The sequence below is a fragment of the Gastrolobium bilobum genome, unplaced genomic scaffold (assembly GCF_033153095.1).
Source record: "Gastrolobium bilobum isolate Gb01-03AN ecotype WA unplaced genomic scaffold, APGP_CSIRO_Gbil_v1 utg966, whole genome shotgun sequence".
NCBI lineage: Eukaryota > Viridiplantae > Streptophyta > Magnoliopsida > Fabales > Fabaceae > Gastrolobium > Gastrolobium bilobum.
In genome coordinates, this window is record NW_026899514.1 from 386,332 (window position 1) to 397,373 (window position 11,042).

General features: G+C 36.8%; 2 protein-coding genes across 4 annotated transcripts; one reads left to right on the top strand and one right to left on the bottom strand.

Annotated features, from left to right (window-relative positions):
• The first annotated feature begins 35 nt into the window (after positions 1-35).
• Positions 36-3,725, top strand: LOC133290867 (cleavage stimulating factor 64). 2 transcript variants are annotated; one of them, XR_009748748.1, is made up of 7 exons: positions 36-155; positions 224-301; positions 1,152-1,190; positions 1,277-1,843; positions 1,932-2,017; positions 3,060-3,230; positions 3,302-3,440. XR_009748748.1 is itself a non-coding variant. In XM_061489008.1 (7 exons), the coding sequence occupies exons 1-7, from the start codon at positions 63-65 to the stop codon at positions 3,425-3,427; spliced, it is 1,164 nt and encodes a 387-aa protein (XP_061344992.1). In that variant the 5' UTR covers positions 36-62; the 3' UTR covers positions 3,428-3,725. The 2 variants fall into 2 exon arrangements, 1 of the variants encoding a protein (XP_061344992.1); XM_061489008.1 differs by having other exon boundaries at positions 1,928-2,017; positions 3,302-3,725.
• Positions 3,726-4,092: 367 nt separating this feature from the next.
• LOC133290868 (CRM-domain containing factor CFM3, chloroplastic/mitochondrial-like) lies at positions 4,093-10,548 on the bottom strand. Of its 2 annotated transcripts, none has more exons than XM_061489010.1 (10): positions 9,784-10,548; positions 9,160-9,610; positions 8,949-9,079; positions 7,076-7,417; positions 6,442-6,598; positions 6,073-6,365; positions 5,931-5,990; positions 5,022-5,105; positions 4,672-4,828; positions 4,093-4,345 (listed from the first exon to the last, which is right to left on the bottom strand). In XM_061489010.1, the coding sequence occupies exons 1-9, from the start codon at positions 10,537-10,539 to the stop codon at positions 4,751-4,753; spliced, it is 2,352 nt and encodes a 783-aa protein (XP_061344994.1). In that variant the 5' UTR covers positions 10,540-10,548; the 3' UTR covers positions 4,093-4,345; positions 4,672-4,750. The 2 variants fall into 2 exon arrangements, with proteins under 2 accessions (XP_061344994.1, XP_061344995.1); XM_061489011.1 differs by having other exon boundaries at positions 4,642-4,828.
• Between the last annotated feature and the right edge of the window lie 494 nt (positions 10,549-11,042).

Below are 11,042 nucleotides of genomic sequence, written 5' to 3' on the forward strand. Positions count from 1 at the left end.
AATCTTCATCACAACATAACTAACATCTGGCAGAATTGAGTTTGGAGCATTCTGGGCGAGCAATGGCCGGCAAACAGATCGGCGGCGAGGGTTTATCGGCGAACATCGCCGGAATGTCGAAGAGTCAGCTCTACGATATCATGTCTCAGATGAAGGTACATTACAACCTCTTTCTCACGGTTCATGCAGCTCTTGCTAACCATTTCGTTTGTTTCTCCCTCAGAATCTGATCGAACAGAACCAGCAGCAAGCCAGGCAGATCCTTATCCAGAACCCGATGTTAACCAAAGCTCTTTTTCAGGTTTCTAGGGTTTTCAATTTTATTTTATTTTTATTTTTTTCCTTCCTCCACTTTTCGGCGCTTAACTCAGTGCCTCGAATTTTGCTTATACACGTTCTAAATTTCAGTTAATTACATTGATGACCATATAAACCTATTTGATAGTTACAATTATATAGTTATTTTCTAGTGATTAGATTTGGAGGAGCTATTTTTTCCCTAATGCTGAATTTCATAATTGGTAGCTTTGTCATAAGTTAAAACCCTAAATATAATATCAGTAGGTATGGATAACCGCACTTATCTAACTGCTCCATTCAATTTTCTTATAAGCTGGTTTAGAGAATCAGTTCTTACTCTTAACTCGTGATTAATGGGCATCATTTCAAACTATCAAGGTTTCACTTGTTGATGCCCTTAACAGTGTAGCTATTGGCTTTGATTTCGAGGTGAGGAAGATTTGATTTATGCGCAGACCTCGTGAGAGATTTTTTTAGGGAGTCCTTGATGTTTCGTGTATGTGTATCTATTTCTTGGACCTAATTTGAATTATATAGGGAACAATCAGATTTCATATTTGTATGTAGTCTTGCTTATGTATACTATAGTTTGTCCAAGCATCATTCCAGTTATTGTCTTACTTAAACATTAATATCTGCAAGTGTATGAGAATATGCTTATTTATTTTTGGAAATAGGATTTTTCAAATCTACTAGTACAGAATTATTTAATGAATATAGTAGTGTGTGTCTTTTAATTTGATTTTATCTTTCAGCAACCTCGATATTTATCTGAGGGTCTTCAAGCACCTTACCCTTATTTATTTGTTTAAAAAATTGAAACTTTTGTCCATTTTGTTTTCTTTAATCAGGCACAAATTATGCTTGGAATGGTGCAATCACCTCAAGCGGTATGCTTTTTACCTTATTTTGATGACATTCTCACAACCTTCCATTGGTCGTAGAAATTTGAATGTTGAAAAATGTCTGCTTCTAGGTTCCTAAAGTTCAGCCAGTGGTGTCGCAGAACACTCAGCAGTCAGTGCAGCCAACACCACAACCAAACGTTCAGCCTGCTCCATTATTGCCTGGACAAGCTGGTGCGCAGGATCAAGCTGGTGTATCTCAAACCCAAATTCCTCTGAGGAAGCACCAACCTTCAGTGCCAGTTTCATCTGCTGCCGTTCCTGCAATGAGTCATCAATCTCAGCCCATGGCTGCACATTCCTTGCAGATGCCACAACAGCCTAAAGGACATTTGACTCCACAAATGGCTCCAGTGTCTCTTCCGCAGTCATCACAACTTCCAAACGTACCTCCACCTTCTCTCCATTCATCTTCACAGTCACTTCATCCAACTCAAATGCCAACTGCTTCCAGTCAGTTGCAGCAACCATTGCAGGCACCTGGATTTCCACATATGCCTCTGCAACCACCACTACCACCACAGCTCAGACCACCTTCAGTGCCAAACTTCCATCCCCAGTATCCCCCACAAATGGGTGCCAATTTAGGTTTTCAACATGCTGGTGCTTCTCACAATCTTCCACAATCCATGTTTCATGTAAGCTTAATATGTTAATTTACAATTCATGATCTAGTGGCAGGTTGAATTGTAAAAATATTTTGTTATTGATGGAATTTTCAGTCAGGTACAAAACCTCCAAGTGTTGGATCCCCATTCCCACAGGGACAGACACCACTTCCAAGTCAACAATCATCTCAGTCTACTTATCAGGTATGCCAAGCTACACCTGACCTGAGACTGTGCTGGTACCATGAATTCTGATAGGAATAATTAGGCTCTATAGCACCTGCATTATTGGCATTATAAGACTTTCTTGTTACCATTATGAATTTATGACTCCTTATTCTAGTTAAATCCTAACATCTGCAGTAAAGTCAAGTCTTCTGTTTAGGATGTAGGCTTTTACCATTGTTTTATAGGGAAAGTATATTTTGGACGATACTTGAAACAATTATTAACGGTAAAGAGCAGAAAAAAGTTAGGGCCTGTTTAGTTTAAGGAAATGTGCTGTTTTCTATTTTTTGTTTTCAATGATAATTACAAAAATACCACTTGTTTTCACTTTGTTTCCTGTTTCAAAGATTTGTACAAGAAATGGTGAAAAAAATATCTTTAAAAACAAGAAACAAAGTGAAAACAATGTGGCATTTTTGTAATTATTGGTGAAAACAAAAAATAGAAATGAAAAACATTTTCTTAAATCAAACAGGCTCATATTTTCTATCTTAGTTTTCTCGGATAATTTAAAATATAAATCTATTGTTAAAAAAAATTGGAGTTATCAGGTTTCTCTACACTTCAGGGTAACGTTTTATAAATTTTTCAGATTTCTTTTTGTTTTTCTTTTTTCCCCCCACCACTTATAAGAATCTTGTTTGTGCACATAAACACTCCCCATTAAACCTTGACTAGTGAGGGTGGAACCTGTGATCTTTCAGTTAAAAAGAAACATTTTTACCACTACTGCAGATTCACCTTCTTTTTGTTTGTGCACATAACTAACAAAATTTATTCCTGACAAATTTATGGTTGCTCCATTTGAATTTGATAATTGAGGTACTTAGCCAGTTTTGTTTAATTGACCAGCATACGCATTTGACCTAAATCCAAGTTGATTTTGGTGATTTGACTAGAAGAAAGTAAATCTAAATAAACGACTTGGAGAACAGTATCAATCATGATAACGCGTGCGCAATATTCTGTGCTTTATAGTAATTGGTTATTCACGTGCAAAGTGATGTATGTTTGTCAGGTTGGGAATATGGCTATCGGGCCTGATTTTGGCAATCAAGCCGGAAATGCAATGCAAGTTGATAGAGGGTCTTCTTGGATGTCTGGTCCCTCAGAGAACCTAACCCAGCTTTCTGGTCCTCCAGGACCATCATCTGTAGGCGCTGCCAATCAACCTCTTCGGCCTCCTGCGGTAATTAATGTGAATTAGCATTTAGTTTGTATTCTGCAGTCTATTGATATTCTATTCTTGCGTACATGCAGTTGACACCAGAGATGGAGAAGGCATTGCTTCAGCAGGTCATGAGTCTCACACCGGAGCAGATAAATCTCCTGCCTCCAGAGCAAAGAAATCAAGTGCTGCAGCTGCAACAGATGTTGCGTCAATGATGCTATACGTATAAACACGCTATGAAAGTCAGGCAATCTTAATCCTTCCAATTCGGCAGAGATTAGTTCAACCAGGTTGACTGCGATGAAGTTTTGTTGTAGAAGCTGATGCAAAATTCATGTGTAACAAATTATAGACCACAATATCATTTATTCTGGAATTTGGCACCATTTAAATCACAGGCCTTTCAACTTGCCTGCTTTACATACCCCCTATCGAAAAGAATTAATGAACCTGGTGGTTACTTGGAATCGAGGGCTGGGTGGATGCTGTTTGCAAAACGCTGTACCCTCTTTCACATTCAATATATTATCGTTAATTACAAATTTCACTTACATATTTATATCAATTATTTTGTATAATAATCATAACATGCCATTAAAATGTTAACGGTAGACAAAAAAAAATAAATGGTAACGAAGTCCGAAGTGAAAGCGGCGTTCAAACTGCAAAAGTATGGGGTGCGAATGCTATATGAATAAGACAGCTGATTGAGTTTGATGCAGATGACGTAGCCAAAATTGTTTATATCCAATTACATCCTTATATTTATTTTTGGGTATACCATTCCATTGAATAAGAGAACAAAAAATCTCGGAAAGGCATTATATTATTTATTTTTGGGTATACCATTCCATTGAATAAGAGAACAAAAAATCTCGGAAAGGCATTATATCAGGATAACATATACAAGAAAGCAGATTGCTTGTCCCTTATGCTCAAAATTTAACCAATATCTGAAAATATACTATCTCAGAAAGGCGGTGAGAGTTCAACTGGCATTGATTTGGTGATGGATTTTGTAGGCACATCTTTCCAGAACTTTGGCTAAATCGGACTGTATATTTTTCAGCTCTAAGAATGTGCAAGCAGAAGAAGAACCATTCAAACTGCTGTAAACCTGCCTCTTGATTACCCTACATGAAGGGAAAATTACGAATAAACAGAACACAATCAGACTTAAACTTCATTTAATGCCATAAATAAAAATTAACAATAAATATGATCCAGAAAATTTATTAAGTTGTGAATTCAGGACCAAAATTGATCCCCGAAACATGTTGAAAAAATAGTCAATACGGCAACTAGCCTGTTATATCAACTATTTTATTAACTGCAGAAGAATCACAGCTGATGTATGGCCAAAGAAATGAGATCAATCTTTTGAGAAATGCAGTATATGAAAATCATAGTTAGTTAGTTATGAACTTACGAAGAAATGATCCCATAGCAAAGTTAATACCTAGCTGGCTTCAGGCAATGGCAGACGTCATTCAGGAACTTCAATTCAAATATGTCAACCTGCCTTCACATGAAACCCATCATTTTAAGTTTGAAAATTTGGAATCGTCATCATCCCAATCACTGTTTTCTTCGCCATCAGAGTCTTCATCCTCACTCTGCAAAATAAACAACCAGCAGATAATTAACACAGGCATTTCCATTTAAGATCCCAAAGCTGGTACCCAAAACTTCTATAAGAAACTGACGAACAACTACGAGGAAATAATATATGCAGGTATTTGATATTAAAATGAAACTTACCAAGGATTAAAATGAAAATAGAACAAGGAGACATGAGGCGTATCTTACTTGGGTGAATTCTGATAGATGGTCAGTTTGATTGCGGTCCTCTATGCTCCACCTATCTTGAGGCTCCAAATCTTGAGACAAACCCTATGGATAATTTGAAGAGACTACGTTAAGACTAGTTGATATAGTCAAGAGTAGATATAACCATCACACTTACATGAGCACACTGAAATTCTAGGAAGATTTGAATGCTAACAATTGGAGAAAGAGGAGGTGAGGACTGAGCATAAAATAAATTAAGATATAAATCATTCCAAAACAAATTTTGGAGCTATTTGATTATTTCAGCAAATGACCGGCCCCACTTACGTTGAACAACTATACAAGACCCGGTAACAGATGATATTTTAACAGCTCTTAAAGCCTAAAAGAATGACATGGTATGTCAATGCATGCATGGATGATTTGGCATCAATAAATTTACCCTAAAAAATAAAGAAAATTTTAACAATGAGACCAGGCATATCACATGCAAAATTGAAATGTTAAATCATAGACGTGTGGCTATAATATATTGGGTTCAACAGTGATTTTAATTTAAAAATAAAAAATCATGTGGACGAAAACCTGTCAGTTTTGGAAAAAGATTCTAAACTATTCCCACAACTCTAGGGTTAGAGCTTTGCTGACAGTAAAATCAGATGTCGGTATTTAAAAAAATCCCCAAGCTCAAGAAAATAACACTTAACATAATCTCTGTCAGTCAGTCTCAGCATAGAAGGCAGAAAGGTTTCAATTGCTAAGATTGATTCAAGATTCTCTAATCCAGAAAAAAAAATTGCAAAACCCAAGTTACATGGTGTGGGAGCTTCCATTCAAAGGATGATTAGGAAGTAACAATTTACTAGGTATGCAACCAATTCATGTTAGGTAAATACAACTAAATGAATTATGATAGTCAAAACTTACAAGTTCTTTTTTCATTTCTTCTATTTTTTCCACCAATTCAGTTATATGCTGACTCAGAGCCTGCACAACTCATATCAAATAAGACATCACAGATACAAATAGAGAAAAATATATTTGAAATTGTCATATAAAAAGTTGGAACCTCATGCTGTTGCATGGCTATTGAACGTTTCAATGCCTTTGCCTTCGTTAGAAGGTTTCTAGGCCTCAGAGTAATCGGCCGCCTATAATTCTTTCCACGATAGTAAATAAGAGAAAATCCTTTCGGAATTCTATCTATTGCCACTAGTATTCCACCACTCTCAAATTCCAGAAACCTAGCTGTGTCTTCAACAAAAGCAAGATTCTTTTGTTTTGTTATTAATTTAACAAGTTCTCGATGTCTCCAATGTAAATGCATATTCTCAATGACACCACCAAAAACACCACGTATACCTGCAGAATATCATAAACAGATGTTAGTTTTGCATCATTGCAATATAGCAATTTCATACAGCTGACAACTACTCACCAAGTAGCAAGTAAGCCTTCATTCCCAAAGCAACCGCATGGAGCCTAGCACGTTCTTCATCTGTGATTGTTTCCTGGTCATAATCAGGACCAGTTGGAACCATGGATGCTTGTAATTTAGCTAATAGATTTTCTGCTCTAAGCCTTTTGGCCTGGGCCTGTTCATGCACATTTAGAGTTGTATCAGATGTTGAGTTTTCTAAGGCTTTATGCACAAAATGGAGATACCACATTTCTAAGATTCAAAAAGCCCTTGATAACAAGCCTAAATTCATAGAATGAATCACAGGGGTTGTTAAAGATGATTTTTCTGCACCAAACTATTGAAAAGTCCTACTAATTTCAAAGTTTTAGCTAATACAAAATAGCCCCTAAAGCATAGTATCCTACAGTATTTGGAAACCTCAATTTTCACTGTTCAGATCAATATAACATATAACTCTTAACAACTTAAGATCTTGTACCAAAATGAGAGCCAAAGAATATTATGACCTCTCAACAGTTCTCATGACACTACAACAATATAAAGACCCTTTGAAAGCAAACTATTTCTGATTTATTCCAACACGGTACTCTCAATAAAGCACAACTGCTTTCTCAAGCATATAATCTTCATAAAATAAGTAGATACTTACAACAGCTAGTTTACGTTCAATTTTTCTGACAAGCTTAACATTCTTGGCTTCAGCAGCCTCTTTCACCATCTGCTCACGTTCTTCAGTAGATATATCCCTTCCCCAGCGTGCCTGAGCCTCATAGAACTCAGCCAACGATCCTGCTTGTCCATTTTCATCTTCCCCTGGTGGAGTTACATCAACAGCTCTGCAGCGCACCTTCTCCTCAATATCTTGCACCTGTTTTGTCAATTCCTGTCTTTCAACTAAAACAGCAGCCACACTAGTTGGAACAAAGTCCTTCCCACGATATATTACAATGTAATATTTATTCCTTAGCAGCAAGGTACCTCCTGTTAATTTCTGCACCATGAAAGAAAAGCAAACGACTTTTCTGATATTCAAATCAACAGAACTACTGCACTGCTCTCATTTCTTGGCAAAAATAAATTAAATATTGTATTTTAAATAAAAAAATACGAAAATGTAGCGATTTGGCCACTATATACGAAAGTATTGCAACCAGTTGCACACGGGATTGGGTGCAACTGGTTGCGCATCAAAATAGGCTCAACAAGCACTGAGTTGTGCATATTTCTGTGCGCGACCAGTGCACAGAAACAGAAGCAACTCAATGCCTGTTGCGCCTGTTTTGGTGCGCGTCTTCCCATGTATTGCACCCAAATTAGTGCGCAACTCACACATAATACCCTAAAACTTTGCCCTAATACCCTAAAACTTTGGAAGGACATAATTTTTGGCTCAGGTGTCCAAATCAAGTTTTTTTTTTTATTCCACGTAACTTTTCGAGATCTACGCGATGGCAAATCCCAGATGGGGTATGATCACTTAAAAAAAAAAAAAAAAAACGCTTCCTTGTTGTGCCCGTTTGGCACATTTTATTTCTATGAATGATGTTTTTTAATTCCTATTCCTATTTCTCATTATCCATCAATAACAAATAATCGTGACTCGTTATTTCAATGGATAGGAGATTATGTAAAATTTATTGAACTTGTCAGAAAGTAGGCATCTGTATCCCAAAATGAATGAAAATGGCTGAAGACGCGCATCAAAATATGCAACACATAGGGAAGACGCGCATGAAAACAGGTGCATTAGGGGACCAGTTGCGCCTGTTTTGATGCACAACCAGTTGAAATACTTTTGTACATACTTTGCAAATCACTGTATTTTCGTATTTTTTATTTAAATTACAATTTTTAATTTTTTTTGCCCTCTTTTGTTATAATACCATGAGTTAGCAACAACATTATGCATGTGACTATGGAAATAAAATTTAGCTTTACCCAAATTCCGTAGATTCAAGGCAGAGAATCAGATCGGTATCTTCAATATAATATTATTTGTATGATAACAAAATTGGATTGACTCCATCTGGTGAATGATGTTTTGAGCAAAAATGGAGAAAACAGACTCGTTCTTTGAGTAAATCAAATATCAATTCCTTATTCTTATCTTCGATTATTTGCCAGCTGATTAAATTAAAAGGAAAATGAATACCAACTAATTTTCTCAAAAAAGATAAAATCCTCAAAGAAATTATAACTTTGGTTGGTGACTCTCGGGTATTATTAAAGGAAAGCATGGTCAACAGCTTTAAAGGACACTTAAATTATAAGTTATAACAAATACAAGATGTTGTATGCACCATAATTGTATCAAAGACTTGAGAGGCCTTGGAGATATTAAGAGCACTATCAATTTGAATAACCTTGTTCACTCATCCACCCTTTTAATTTTATCAGCTCTGCGTCCTATTTTGCATTTTTAATTCAAGATTCAGTACTTTGTCCAGAATGTGATGCATTGGGCTTTACACACTCAATAGCACAAGCAAATAGCACCAAATAGAAAATTACAGATAACAAACCTTCAGCTCCCCAGCCATTAGTTCATTGTTTGTATTCACGAGACCACGCTTGACAGCAATCTTTGCAACTAAGCTTTTCTCCCAAAGCTCAAGAATGGCACATGCCAGACCTTGAAGATTTCTATTCCTACCTTTATCAAGGTCAGCACAAGATTTATACCAGTAAAAGGAAAACTAAATTTAACAAAATAGTTTTGCAGGTGAATTTTACCTAAGGCAAAATGACAAGGAAGAGATTTGGAAAGTTTCCGCATACTCGTCAACTCATCATCAGTCATCCCCGGACGCATTCCGGTAGGAAGAAGCCTAAGAGGTGTTTTGTAACCAGGAACCACAGGGGGAAGTAAATCAGCATCAACAGGAAGTATTCCTGTGCCCCACCATTCACCAAAACGAGGACCTAAACCATCAAGCAGCCTGTTAAACTCTGCTTCCTCCACTGTCATGTTCTCAGGATGTTCATGATTCCTCAATACTGGCTCACTCTTTTCCAGCAATGAGGGCATTGCGTTACTGTCAGCAGAGACATCTGGGACAAAATGGTGATCATCACCTTTCTTTTCATTCCTTAGACTGCTGTATGTTGGCCCTTCATAATTCCCACTACGGTACACCCACATAAAACTTCCTGACTTCCATATAACCAATCCTCTTGTTCGACGCTGCACAATGCTACAACATTTCAGTCCACAAGCTCTTCAACACAAAATGTTAAAATATCAACAGTACAAACATGGACATAAATGAACCAAAACAAGAAGCATACCCTGAAAGTTATAATTACTCACACGATATCAGATAAAGTGAAAGGAAATGAAAAAAGGAAGAAAGAAACCTCGAAAATCTGATGAGCCAGCTTCATATCCCGAGCAAGAATCTCATGAAATTTGAGCTTCACAACCTCATTCTTGCTCCACTCATGATGAATCTTGTCAATCACAGCCTGCGTAAGCCCAGCTTTGGGAATATTAACTTTCTCCCTAATTTGCATACCCAAAGTTCGCAATCGACTTAGTTCCTCTTCCCCAAGTGTTAGCTCCGCCAAAGTTTGCGCCTTTACCTTCTTCTTCTTCTTCTTCTTCCTCAACCCCTTGTCTTCAATCACCTCATCCTCCCTCTCCTCCTTCTCCCATGGCAAAGCCATATCCTCTTGAGCCAAAGTTGCATCAGGCCGAACCCATTCTCGCCGTAAAAAAACATCTCGGGTTGGTTCCTCATCGTCGGAAGCTAAACCTAAATTGCGCAATCGAAGAACGACTCTCTCAATAGCATTGCGCCCTTTATCGTCGTGGAAATAGTGAGTGGGAGCAGGAACAGGGTCAAACAAGTCTTCGTCGTCGTGGGTGGGGAGTTTAGGGTTTGGTGATTCGATAGAAGAGGGCCATTTGACGAGCCAAGGGGCAGAGTTGGATTTGGGGTTGCAGTTTTGGTGTTTGGTTCGTAGAGAAGAGAAGCACCTGAGAGTGAGAATGCCAATGCCAATGCCAAATTGGAATTTCAATTTGGAATTATAACAACAGAATTTGAGAGTGGAGGATCGTGAACTGAATGGGAGTGATGATAATATAACACTAGTGCTGATCAAACCCATCGTCTTGCATTTTCTCCTTCGAATGGATATGGAATATGACCAAGTTGCAGACACGCCACTCTGATAAATATCATTATGAACATATGATATTTTTATGGGTAAAGTTACTATCATGTAACATAACCTAACCAATTTTTCCTACTCAAACAAATATGCATGTGGGTCTCATACATATAATAAATACAAAAAATAAAAAATGCTAGTGCGGAAACCAATGTGAGAGTAGGTAAAAAATTTTATATCATGTTACATAATATTAGTTTTTCCCTATTTTTATATGAACAAATTTTCATATAAATGTATCCAAAAAAAAATTAATATAATCATATTTGAGCATTTTCCGGTTTTTATATGCTAAATTTATTCTAGTTTGTCAAAAATTAAGTAACTAAATTCAGACAAATTTATCATAAATAAATGTGTATTATATTAGGGAAATATTTTTGTTTTGTTGTAGAAAAATAGTTACCTCATATTGTAGAAATAAAATTACAAGTGGAACC

What these genes read in the sequence shown, in the direction of transcription:
- LOC133290867 (XM_061489008.1), top strand. Translation starts at nt 63, where the DNA reads ATGGCCGGCAAACAGATCGGCGGCGAGGGTTTATCGGCGAACATCGCC. An exon ending in TTCCACAATCCATGTTTCAT is followed by an intron (nt 1,844 to 1,927) that starts GTAAGCTTAATA and finishes TGGAATTTTCAG; the next exon opens with TCAGGTACAAAACCTCCAAG. An exon ending in AACCTCTTCGGCCTCCTGCG is followed by an intron (nt 3,231 to 3,301) that starts GTAATTAATGTG and finishes GCGTACATGCAG; the next exon opens with TTGACACCAGAGATGGAGAA.
- LOC133290868 (XM_061489010.1), bottom strand. Translation starts at nt 10,539, where the DNA reads ATGGGTTTGATCAGCACTAGTGTTATATTATCATCACTCCCATTCAGT. An exon ending in TAGCCATGCAACAGCATGAG is followed by an intron (nt 5,991 to 6,072) that starts GTTCCAACTTTT and finishes TGAGTTGTGCAG; the next exon opens with GCTCTGAGTCAGCATATAAC. An exon ending in ATCTATCAGAATTCACCCAA is followed by an intron (nt 4,829 to 5,021) that starts GTAAGATACGCC and finishes TTTATTTTGCAG; the next exon opens with AGTGAGGATGAAGACTCTGA.